Source organism: Hippocampus bargibanti, linkage group LG04 (assembly GCF_051943395.1).
Source record: "Hippocampus bargibanti isolate YZ-2025 linkage group LG04, ASM5194339v1, whole genome shotgun sequence".
In the NCBI taxonomy this organism is placed as follows: domain Eukaryota; kingdom Metazoa; phylum Chordata; class Actinopteri; order Syngnathiformes; family Syngnathidae; genus Hippocampus; species Hippocampus bargibanti.
The window spans coordinates 28,370,197-28,383,147 of record NC_142737.1 but is presented as its reverse complement, the minus strand read 5'-3'; the positions used below and the strand labels follow the sequence as shown (position 1 = coordinate 28,383,147).

The 12,951-nt window shown below is 43.5% G+C and overlaps 1 protein-coding gene across 1 annotated transcript in view; it reads left to right on the top strand.

The window, feature by feature from the left end:
* The window catches only part of pnpla7b (patatin-like phospholipase domain containing 7b), a 56,354-nt gene that overhangs the window by 28,296 nt on the left and 15,107 nt on the right, over positions 1–12,951 (top strand). Inside the window, exons 15-21 of the mRNA XM_088995011.1 lie at positions 2,722–2,871; positions 4,867–4,944; positions 5,071–5,276; positions 5,381–5,512; positions 8,613–8,736; positions 8,822–9,011; positions 10,309–10,458. Of these exons, the coding sequence (XP_088851137.1) occupies positions 2,722–2,871; positions 4,867–4,944; positions 5,071–5,276; positions 5,381–5,512; positions 8,613–8,736; positions 8,822–9,011; positions 10,309–10,458 (1,030 nt within the window). The remainder of the gene's footprint in view (positions 1–2,721; positions 2,872–4,866; positions 4,945–5,070; positions 5,277–5,380; positions 5,513–8,612; positions 8,737–8,821; positions 9,012–10,308; positions 10,459–12,951) is intronic.

The following is a 12,951-nucleotide window of genomic DNA, read 5'->3' as shown; positions in this document are numbered from 1 at the left end:
ACAAGATCCTTGCCTAGGTTCCTGTGTTGTCGAGGTGCTCGAGGATGTGGTGCAGTCCGATGTTGATTGCATCCTCCTCAAAGCGTTCAAAGGACTTCATGACCACAGACATCAGAGCAACAGGTCTATAGTCGTTCAATCCCGATGGTGCTGGTTTCTTTGGAACTGGGACAATAGTAGACTGTTTGAAGCAGGATGGGACTTCACACTGCTCCAGGGATCTGTTGAAGATTCGTGTGAAGACCGGAGCCAGCTGCTCAGCGCAGACTTTCAGGCAGGAGGGACACACTCTGTCAGCTCCCGCAGCTTTCTTGATCTTCTGCTGCTTGAAGAGCTGTTTCACGAACAGTTCGTGGATCTCTAGGGCAGAGGGCGGAGATATGGTAGTTTCTGGTCATGGTGGCAGACGCGGGAAATGGGGGGGGGCCTTTTCAAATCGGCAAAATAATGTATTTAGCTCATCAGCCAGACCATTGTTGTACACTGCTTGGGGGGGATGGTAAATGATAATTTGTTATTGCTTTCAGGCCATTCCACATCGATGCAGAGTCGATTGCGGAGAACTGTTTGTTAAGCCTCTCCACATAACTTTTCTTTGCGATGTTAATTTCCTGTGTCAGTCTGTTTCGGGCGTGTTTGTAAGGTGCTCGATCGCCGCTTCTAAATGCGGACTCTTTCTCTTTCCTAAGCTGCCGGAGTTTGGGAGTGAACCATGGCTTGTTGTTGTTGAATGAGCGGAAGGACTTTATTGGTACACACTTCCTCACAGAAATTAATGTATGATGTTGTGTATGTATGATGTGTATGATTGGATTGGATTGGATTGGATTTGCCTTTATTAGTCTCGCAATGGAGAAATTTACATTTCACAGCAGCAAAGTTATGAAAGAAATGAAAGTAGAAATGATGTATGATGTGTCGTGTATTCATCCAATCTGCCCATTGAAGTGTCAAAGACGCTCCAATCCATGCAGTCTAAGCATTCTTGTAGAGCTAACTTTGCTTCCTCTGTCCATTTCCTAACAGTCTTGACTACCGGTTTCACACATTTGAGTTTCTGTCTGTATATGGGAATGAAGTGTATTAAATAGTGGTCAGAAAGACCCAATGCTGCATGCGCGACAGATCAGTATGCCCTTTTGAGTGCTGTGTAACAGTGATCTAGAATGTTTTCTTCTCTGGTGAAACAGTAAATATGCTGCTTATATTTGGGAAGTTCACGGTTCAGATGTGTTCGATTAAAATCGCCCAAAATGATCAGGGGTGACTCTGGATATTTTGTTGTTTGTACATGCGTTAGCATTAGCTTGTGGCGCGATGTACACGGCGACGAGAATAAAGGAAGCGAACTCACGTGGCGAGTAGAATGGCTTGCAGTTGAGAGACAGCGATTCCAAACCAGGGCTGCAGAGTGCGTCGAGCATCATGACATCGGTGCACCATTCTTCGTTGATGTAGAAGCATATTCCACCACGCTTGGATTTCCTCGATTGCTCCGTGTCGCGGTCGGCTCTGAGGAGTGTGTGTAAGTGTGTGTAAGGCAAAAAGTTCGTCTTCCGAACATTTATTTCCCATAATAAACCATTAAAATGAGAATAATCTGTTCCTAGGTCCCCAGAAAACATAATTAAGCTACTAAATAAGCCTTAAAACTACACAAAATATCCCATATTTTATGTATAAAAATTTGCTATTGTATTGTAATTAAAGTAATAAACTGTACTGTATAATAAAGTTGTTTTATTTACCTTTATGATGGTCGTTGATGTAGTTGCCTCTTGATGATATCTGAGTGATAATACCCTCACTCACACTGTCCCCTGCTAGCTGCTTTTGGTTAATCCAAATCAACAGACGTTTTTCAACCTCTTCTATTGAATGAGACCGTTACTTAGACAACACAGAAACACCCTTTGCCACACACACACACCCTTATTAGCTTCCTTGTTCTTAAGGATGGTAGCAATTGTCGACTTAACGTCCTGGTACTGGGACGTTAAGTCAGACAAATGCACACCTCGTTCGTGGTTTTTCAATGATCTCCTTCTTTTGCTTGACCGTAATTTTCTTTTGTGTCTTCTTCAGCTTAACACTAGCCTGTGGTGGGGTCTTTTTTGGTCCCATAATAGCAAACGTACTACACTTGATAGCAAACCACGTCCGCACTCAAAGAAAGGCGGTGACGCAAACTAGTCCGTCAGCCACCCTGGCGCTGTTCGACCGTGTGGTTTGATTCGTCTGCCAAAAACTAGTTCCTCAGGCAGGACTATATGCTCACAAATGAGGCAAAACGTTCGTGAGCTGAAGCCTTCGTCAGCGGAGGTATCACTGTACTTGTTCACCAGTCGAACATGTTGTATGGTTAGTAGTGTAAAAGTGGAAAAGACTACCATTTTTTTAAAGATGGTGTCGGGCTTTAGATGCATTTTAGTTGTGATATTCTTTACCACTTAACTTTTGGGTGACTGATTCAAGCTCAAAATAAAGATCATCTGTAAAAAAACTTTTGGTTCTCATCATAAAAATGACCATACCATGAGTGGCTTCATGGAGCTCATCCAAATGGCTCTAGTTGGGACGCAGGGTGTGCCCTTAACTGGAGGCCAGTCAATCCTTTTGGGGGGTTGAGTAGTAGGAAAAAACACAGGAATGATACTGACACCGTAAATACTGAAATTGTGTGTCATGCATTTTAATTCATTCAGAGTATCTTTTTTGTAGTCTATTTTAAAGAAGACTGTGACAATGCAGCAGAGTCCTGTAGCAGTTTACAATTACAGTGACCCTGGAACAGGAAATGACCGCCATAATAAAGTCAATGCCATTTTCCAAGCTGCCAAAAAGGATCTGCTGCAGGTCATCCAGCTCCAGGTAACACAAATTATCCTTATCATTTACTTGTATTGTGTCACAATATCATTATATTTATATATTTATTATACATGTCATTATCATACATATCATCATAATATTCAGTCACAGCTTGTGACGAAAAATATCTATGAAAATGGTAAAACATGTTATCGTACCACACACAACAGGGCCAATGACAAAAAACTGGCTATCAAATGTCATATTGGTCACGAAAGATGTCAGATATGAAGTTAATTACAACTGTGTGTGCAACAGATGTAATTTCTTCTCTCTCAAGCAGACAACAGACAACAGGAGGAGCCGCTATGGGTGCCCGTGCCGCCAAAGAACAACGAACATAAAATGACAAACTAATACAACATAACACATAAGACACAGACAACTGTGCAATTGTGAGCACTTTTCCTGCAGACACTTTGTTGTTTGAAGCAGTTATAGATGAAATGAGTGAATTAAAGTATCTTTTTCACCATTGGATAAAAGAAGTCATGCTGAAAATGTGGACGTCTGCTACGAACTAAGTTTGAAAGCAACAAGAAGCTGTATCGTCTATTAATGAAAAAGATATTTGCTCTCATCTCCTGTCCCACATAAATCCGCTTCAATTCCAAACCGCGACTCGCAGTTCCACATACGCCTTGCTGGTGACGCTCCTTTCTTCTGATCATCGGCTCCTCAAGCCATACATCCAGCTAGCTGTAAGCAGCACCAACCTTTCCGCTGAACAACCCAGGGCTGTGAAAAGGCTGCCCATGTCAGGCCCAAACGACCCCCGCCCCTTCCCCGGGGCTGTCCAGAAACGACAGTCAAGTGGCACTGACATTCCTCCCAATCAAAATCGGTGCCGGTACATGCATGCTGCCGAGAAGGCCCAACCACCAAAAAGATTATTCTTCTTTGACAAATGTTGTGGCCAAAAATGCTGAAATCAATCCACATCAGATCACATTTGAACAGACACGTGTGTGCGTATGAGCCAAACGAAAAAAAGGAAAAAAGAAACACATATTTTAAGAAGGTACTTGTCATAAAAACAACATTTACAATTACAGTTTCCAACAAAAAGCCATCTGTTGAAGGCATCTCCTAATGGTCGTTTTGCATCCCAAAAGAACGATGACAACAGTGGGGATGGGGTGTTTTTCACTCGCATAGTGAGGAAGCCTTCTCGGTTGAAAGACGAAACATCTTCAAAGACAACCACAGTGGTCCACTTGCAATTAATTCAGTAGTCTGGAAAATAAATGATTTGTGAGGAAAGGGATATCCACAAGGACACACGTGGGTCGCAGCATGTCCAACTATACTTTTTGTGGTCTGGCTGGAAGTGCTCAATATAAAATAAAAATAAGAGTGAATAAATTCATGTCTCTGATCCAGACCAATCCGTAGTGTTCTTGTCCACAATTTTGATGATCCTATGAGCATAATATTGAGTGAATTGTGTGAAGTTGAGGCATTTTAAGTGATAGTTGTAAGTTAATCAGTCACATATTACAGGTCAGTATTTGTCATTCTAAAACATTTTGATGTTGGTCTACCATGTATTCTATTTTCACCTTCAAAATAAAATCCTCAAACAATTTTCTCACCACTAAAGACAACACAAAACAGTCACACACGATAAGTCAAGCTGCCAAAAATAATTGGTTCACCACAAATTCCACTGGCCCATCTGTATGAGGTGTCCATTATCATGAACGCCATTCTGCTCAGATAAGAAATCCTCTCTCATCCTTATCACTTATAATTACAAAAAGAGAAATTCAACCACCACAGCTAAGTAACTGCCAGGGCAACTTGGGAAAGATTCAAATAAATAAGGAATAATGATAATCACTGGCATCTGCATACAGCATACAGTATAAAGTTGTTTGAATTGTCTCTTTTCAGTTGTGTTTTGTTGTTTCCCCTTTAAAAATACCTGTTATATTTGATAAATAATTTACTGTCGTAGTATTGATTCAAATTATGTCTCTTAAATGCTGTCAGGACCCCAGTCTGCTGGAGGGTCGGGTGACCTTTCGCCAGGTCAAAGCCAATTCAGTCGTGGCGCACCAAGGAGACCAGGTTTTCACATCCAGACTGTAGTACCAGAAATAATGACAACCTTTAATAATAACTGTATTGTAAATTTTACAACGTACAAAATTGAAGGGAAAGTGATTTTCTTGTTGCTTTCCTTTCTCCTTATAGGATGTGAGTGTGTCATTTGTCATCTCGGGTTTACTTCATGTTTATCAGCGGATGATTGACCGTGAGGACGAGACACTGCTTTTTGTGACCCACCCGGGAGAGATGGTGGGACACCTTGCTGTGCTCACCGGGGAACCTCTTATCTTCACCACGCGTGCTCACAAAGAATGCACATTACTCTCCATATCAAAGGCTCACTTTTATGAGTAAGCCCACTCAAACCACACTCATTTTTTATGCACCTTGTTATTTTCCCACAAGCTTTATGGTGCAATCAGAAATTTTGATTTTGATTTCTTTTGCTATCCAGGATCATGCGCGAGGAGCCCAGAGTGGTGTTGAATGTCGCTCACACTGTAGTGAAGAGGGTGTCACCCTTTGTCAGGCAGATTGACTTCGCCTTGGACTGGATGGCTCTGGAGGCTGGTCGCGCTGTCTACAGGTACTCCTTCAGGACAGTGAACGGGCGTATGCGGGCGTATTATGCTTTCAGATCATTTTATTCAGCCTTGATTAATTTTCGGTATATGTTTCATGTTCACAAGTCTGTGTCTCTGAAGACTTGTCTGGTGTCCCTAAAAATAGATGTAGACTGAGAAGCACCAATTATCCGGAAACGGATAGCGGAGGCATGTTTTTTTAACCCTTTAATGCAACCTGTAACCTGATAACATGACCCAAGCAACCGCTGAACTTGAAATAGGCCTTCTGCTATTACAATTAGCACAAGCGTACATTTAAGTCCTTTAAACGTTTAAGATCTCAATCTTACAGTGGCTGACAAGTACAAAACAAAATGCTGTCAAACGCTTTTACACTGCATGAAATACATTTTAGAAAACATATTAGTACTAGCCTCCCAAAATGTACATTTAAGAAAACAAACTGCAAACAAGGTGAGACTAATGTTTTTGGCAATACAAATTATCAAAAGCCAAAACACTTTGAGATTTAAATTTCAAAGGTGAAATAATTTCAGAAATTGTCAAACAAAATGTTTTTATGTCACAGGTAAAGTAATCAAGCATGGTACATTCAATAAAGCATGACAAATAATTTCTACTTCCTCAATTAATCAAAGTAAATAATTTTCCCAAAGTGAGATCCTGACAAGTGACAAACCCGAAAGTATGATGTCACTTCAAGACAACAACAGCGGGGCTCACAATGCAAAGTTGACAAAGCCAATCAGGTATTGATTCAGAAAGCAACATTTCGAACTCAGGCGATCCAAGGGTTGGAAGAGTTGGAGGAAGGAAAGGTTATTTGCATGATGTAGGGTGGAGCATAAATGTACAAGATATATGCTCAGGATGTGAATAATGTTTTTCCTGAATGACCACAGTGAAGTAGAGACCCATTGGGATGAGAAATAAGGTGTACTGGAGAGCATACGATTATTAGTCTCGCGTCATTGTTTGCAATTTGATGCTGTGCCATACTGTCAACTGCGCATAGTTGGGATTACTTATTTTATAGTAGTTTGTTTCTTCAATTTCAAATTTTGTTCAATTGTTTACCATCCATCCATTTTCCAGACCACTTAAAGGATAACCGACACCATTTTGTTGTTTCCTAACTGACATCAGAAAAAGTTTTATAGCATCTAAAAGAGCCAAAACACGCAGGCTGATATTTTTTGTGAAATGCAAAACATCAATAAAAATGATTAAAAGTGTCCCAAAACTACTTCAAAATGACCCCGGAAATGACGAGTTTCAGAAGGTCCCACCCCCTTGTTCGTGACGTCACGCCAGGACGTCTTGCCTTGCTCTAAAATCAAAACAAAGGCTTCAGATTCGGAGAAGATGCTTTCTTGTTACTCATCCAGTTATGAATATGATTCATATAGTTCTGAAGAGGAAAGCATAAATGTTTGCAATCGATTAGTCCTTCCGTATCAATTCGAGCCGTCAGGACTCCAATGTAGCGTCCCAGAAAATGCACAAGATGGCGCCCAAGCTCCATTGGAAATGGGCTGATTTGTCTGCTGGGAATTTGTGTCAACTAGTATTAAATAGTAGTCTTGGTGCAACACACAACGATTCACCATCGTGTTATTTATGTGTTTTCCTTCTAATTTCGCCATCAACACGGATCAACACGAAGTTTTCAGACCAAACAAAGTACCCAAAATGCATTGTGTGTCGCTTTCTCGGTCAGGGGCGCTCCAGACGCGACGTCACGTCAGGCATCGTCATCAACTCGAAAACAAGACTTACTGAATATTCAGCACGATTTTAAAACGTAAAATATAGCTATATGCTGTGGAATTTTTGTAAAATACGCTCAATAGAAGTCATTTGAAGTGATGTTACAAATTATGGACACAACTTGTCCAGGGGCGTCGGTTGTCCTTTAATCCTCATTATGGTCGCCGGGGGTGCTGGAGCCTATCACAGCCGTCTTCGGGCACTCGGCGGGGGAGAACTCTGAATTGGTTGCCAGCCAATCGTAGGGCATACAGAGAAAAACAACCATCCGCACTCACACTTACACCTTGGGACAATTTGGAGTGCTCAATTAGCCTTCGATGCATGTTTTTGGAATCTGGGAGGAAACTGGAGGAAACCCATGCGGGCCCAGGGAGAACATGCAAACTCCACCCAGGTGTTGTTTTCCAAAGTGTAAATTTGTTTTGGAAATGTAAAAGTGTTTCACGGTTTGGTATTTTGTTTTGCAGTTCTCAGCCACCATATAAAGTCCTTTTGTGACTAAAAATATCTTTTTAGTAATCCTGATTCGGAACAAATCCAGTGATCTCTCTCTCTCAGTCTCACTCTCTCTTTCACTCGCTCTCTGTTTGTCTCTGTCTCTCACTCGCTCTGTCTTTCTCTGTCTCTCTCTCTCTCTCTCTTGCCTTTGTGCTTTTGATGCTAGCAGCATGAAGTGTACTAAAACCCTAAAACAGATTGAAGAAAATCTATATTAAAGATAATGAATGTGAGCAAACAATTGCATTAGTTCCTCTAACGATTATGTTGACGCTGAAGAATACAAATGCCAATATACAGGTAACATCCGATTTACGACCGGGTTCCGTTCCGACCAAATGGTCGTGAGACAAATTCGTCATAAGTCAAAATCCATTGAATAGAGCCTCTGTGCTAAATGACGTGCAAACGATCTGATTCGGACGCCACGGGGGCGGGCGGGTGTGGGTCTGGGTCGCCAGTGTTCCATTGGTTGCCCTCTCCCCGGCCTTTCCCCACTCTCCGTGCAGACACGCGGCCCGATCCCCCGGCGGTCTGCGGCACTGACGCGCCAGACCCGCCACTTTGCCCCGAAGCAGAACGAACTTTCTCAAAGAAGCGGCAGCGGCACTGCTCGCCCGAGCGCTCACGCACGACCCGCCTCGGCTCTAGTCGTGGCCGGGCCGCGGCCGGGGACATCCGATTGCGGTGCCAGGCGTAGAATTAAAAAAAAAATTAGTCTGGCGGTCGTGGCCATAAGTACGGGTGGTCGTAAGTTGGATGGTACCTGTAATTATTCATGTGGGTGGATGAATTGTACTTCTTGAAACCTTTTGTGATTCCATATAGGCAGGGTGACAAGTCCGACAGCACCTTCATTGTCCTCAGTGGCCGTTTGCGCTCTGTCATTGCAAAGGATAATGGGAAGAAGGAGCTTGCAGGAGAGTATGGCCGCGGGGACCTAATTGGCGTGGTGCGGGTTAAAAATGTTTTTAGGTCATTATATTGAAGCATTGAAGTGGACAATGTCAAGTTGCCATTAAATATGAATGACCTAGGTTGAGGCCCTGACCCACATGAACCGAGCCACTACAGTCCACGCTGTGAGGGACTCTGAGCTGGCTAAGCTGCCTGAAGGAGCTCTCAACTCCATTAAGAGGAGGTATCCTCAGGTCGTTACAAGGCTGATTCATTTGCTGGGACAGAAGATCTTGGGCAATATGCAGCAGGTCAACGGACCCCTGGCTGGTATGTACTGTCAAGGTCATATCACCTTTCAAGATTGCAAGGCATTGCTCAAAGATTCTATGGCTTTACCCAGAAAACAAACTGATTGTATGGCCTTGGTTCAAATAATTTATAGCGCCATGTGCTGGAGATTATTTTATTTATTTATTTTATATACAGTATACAGGTATCATCCGACTTACGACCGGTGTGACTTACGACCACCTGTACTTACGGCCACGACCGCCAGACACTATTTTTTAAGTTTTAATTCTATGTCTGACACTGCAACGCACAAGCAGCCCGGCAACACATACGACAGTTTTGGCCAGCCAGCCAGCCAGCATCTCACTCTCGCACAGCAATCGACTGTGCGATGGAACCGGAGGGCGGAGTGTCCACTGACGCCAGCCACGGTGCGGCCAACACGAGAGCCGATGCGGCTGGCCGTTGGCGCTCAGTGCGCGGGATCGCTGTGCTTTGCCGTCGTTGACGGAAGACAATCCGCGGGGGGTCTGTCCAGTAAAGTGATGCAATCTTCATATGTCTGCTCGGGTCCGAGGGTACAAAAAAAAGCGCTGCCCCTCACTACCCAAGCTTTGCACGAGCATAACCGTTCGCCATGCGTCGCTTGTCTCGTTTAATCCGATCGCAGTCAGATATGTCGTGAAAGTCATACTAACAGGACCACGGGACTGGTGGCTGTCCGGGGAGTGCGAGGACCGAGGGGTGGGGAGCTGCGTAGAAGTCCATCTTTGTCGCCAATGTTTTGTCCGGAGGATCGAGAGGAGACGACTTGCTTTGTCAACGTCTTTATTGTTCCGCCATGTTCGTTTACCTGCGGGTGCGTCATCACCGCTGCTTTACCACACTGTCACAACATTATATAGCAGTGTGACATATGCTTCAATCGTCGCGACGAGAACGCCGTGTTGCGCCCACGGCCGGCGCTGCCGGCGCCTCTTTGACACAGTTCGTTCTGCTTCGTGGTGAGGTGGCGGGTTGGGCGCGTTGGCGCAGCAGACGGGTAAGGCCGCACGTCGGGCCGCGCGTCGGCGCGGAGAGCGGGGTAAGGCCGGGGAGAGGGTAACCGGTAGAACACCGGCGACCCACATCCACACCCGCCCGCCCCCGTGGCGTCCGAATCAGGTCATTTGCAAGTCATTTGGTACCGAGTCTCTATTCAACATTTGAATGGATTTCGACTTATGACCAATTTTACTTACGATGGTTTTGTCGGATCGGAACCCGGTCGTAAGTCGGATGTTACCTGTATATTTTTTGCTTTTCATAAGAGTGATATTATTTTCAACTGTAGCTAGAAGTCTTCCCCTCCACACTCCAAGCAGTAAATGGGATGCTGGTAATCCTGCCTCCAACCTGTCCACTGTGGCTATTCTTCCTGTGTCCGATGAAATTCCTCTCATGGCCTTCACCTTGGAGCTGCAACATGCACTCAGTGGTATCGGTATGATCATCCATGTGTTTTTTTTTTCCTCTCAAGCCATTGCTGGACCACTTACTGCTCACATAAGACAGTGTTGAACAAAACTCATTAATTATAAACACATTTTTGTTTTCCTCCATTTTATGAGTATCATTAAAAAAAATCACAAATATACTGTATTTTCTGAACTTTGAGGTGCACCTAAAAGCATTCAATGTTCTCAAAACCTGAAAGTGCACTTTACATCGCGTAAACATCCAACCCTTGAAACCTCCAACGTCTGTGTGTGTGTGTGTGTGTGTGTGTGTGTGTGTGTGTGTGTGTGTGTGTGTGTGTGTGTGTGTGTGTGTCTGCGTGCGCGTGTGTGTGCGTGCATGTGTGTGTGTGTGTGTGCGTGCACGTGCATGTGTGTGTGTGAAGCACAGTATGCAGCCAATCGCAAGCAAGCGCGGCCGTAAAAAGGCGTGCAATACAAAATCTAATTTACAGCCTCTCTGTCCTGTTTTTCGACATACAGTATCCGCAAAAATGTTCATATGTACTGTTTGTCCGCAACTCGAATGTTCGTAACATAGGGACCGTCTGTATACCCTTTAGCGTACTTCCATCTAGTGCAGGGGTGTCAGAGTCATTTTTTGCCGCGGGCCACATTGTAGTTATGGTTTCCTCTCGAGGGCCGTTATGAATTTGGGGAAGCCATTAGAATGTTTAATCCCCTCCACATATTACATATAGAGCGCACAACAAATTAATCAATAACTAGTTTTCAAATCTGAAGTCAAGAATAATGAATTTTATTGTGGTTTACATCCAGAAATATGACATTTTGGTTCGGATTTTAGCAAGCATCGTGGAATATTTGCTTTTGCGGGCCGATAAAAATTATGTGGCGGGCCGGATTTGCCTCCTGGGCCTTGACTTTGACATCTGATCTAGTGGGTCCATAACGTAACCGCATCCACTATTAAAGTTTCAACAAAATGCTCTTTACAATTCAGTGTCTATTCAGTCCCTATACTGTCTATGAAAACAGTTTTAAAATATGTCATTTATTGAAGGTGATCCTTATCCTCCAAAGCACTTTACAGTGTGGAAAACAAGTTACTTTACTCCGATGGGTTTTTGGGTGTTTGCCTTTATTTCCATTTTCCTAATGACAGCACAAAGATACCATATTTTATGGACTATAAGCGGTGTGCTTTATAATACGGTGCACTTTATAATGAATGATAGATTTTAAAACTGGTCCACATATAAGGCACACTGGATTATAAGGCGTTCCTTCATTGAATGACATTTTAAAACTTTTCCCATATATAAAGCACACTGGATTATAAAGTCAAAGTCAAAGTCAGCTTTATTGTCAAATATGCTAATATGCATGACATACAGCACAGATGAAATTACTGTCCTCTCGGACCCAGCATGCAAGGCACTTATAATTACTTTAACAAACATAAACATGAAAACGCCAATTTGCCGGGAGAGGGGAGCCGCTGCGTGTTCATGCGCCGCCATCTTTGGAAAAAAAAATTGGAAAAAATAACAAATATGACAACACAAAGACACAGAGTCATTCATTCTTCAGGACTTGCTGTACCCTCTTTGTGATGACATGAAGCAGTTCTAGTTGAAAGCATCCATGTCAGCAGTGGATCAGGGACGTCATGGTGGAATATGTACGACTACTACAAGCTAAATGTTGAAAGCAAACACGAAGCTGTAGCATCCATTGACAAAAAGACATTGTCTCACATCTCCTGTCCCACATAAATCCGCTACAATTCCAAGCCGCGACAGTTCCACATACGCATCGGCGCTCTGCGCTGACGCTGCTTTCTTCTTATCGCGGGCGACTCAAGCCATGCATCCATCCAACCGCAGACTGTCCAACAGCACTGACCTTTCCACTGAACAAAGCGGGGCTGTGAAGATGCTGCCCATTACAGGCGGAAAAAAGCACAATGGCCCCAGAGCTGTCCAGCGATGGTAGTCAAATGGCTCCGACATTCCTCCCATTCAAAAACAGTACTGGCATATCCATGCTGCCGAAAAGGCGCAACCGCTCAACAGTCTTCTCCTTGATGATTGTCGTGGCCAAACATACTGAAAAACAATCCATATCCGTTCCACACGACGCACAACATAAAGTGACAAAAGAAAACACAATAACAAGACAAAAACAACAAAAAAAGCAAGGCTCGTGAGAGCACTTGCTGATGGCTGCCTACTCAGGCGCCATCTTGGAAAAAAAAATGATAAAGTGCATGGTCAGCTTTTGAAAAATTGAAGGCTTTTATGTTTGCCTACTAGTGCGGAAAATGCAACACAAGATGAAACAACGGTGGCCACAATTCCGTTTGGGGCCACTGAAATTGCGCTTTTTTTATTTGATTTCACAGTTTTTCCTAGTCAGGCCATCCCATTGTAGATACATATCCATGTTTTACACATCCCCGTAGTTGATAGAACCTAGGAAGGTCGGGCAATTGATCAAGTCGAAGAATTAATACA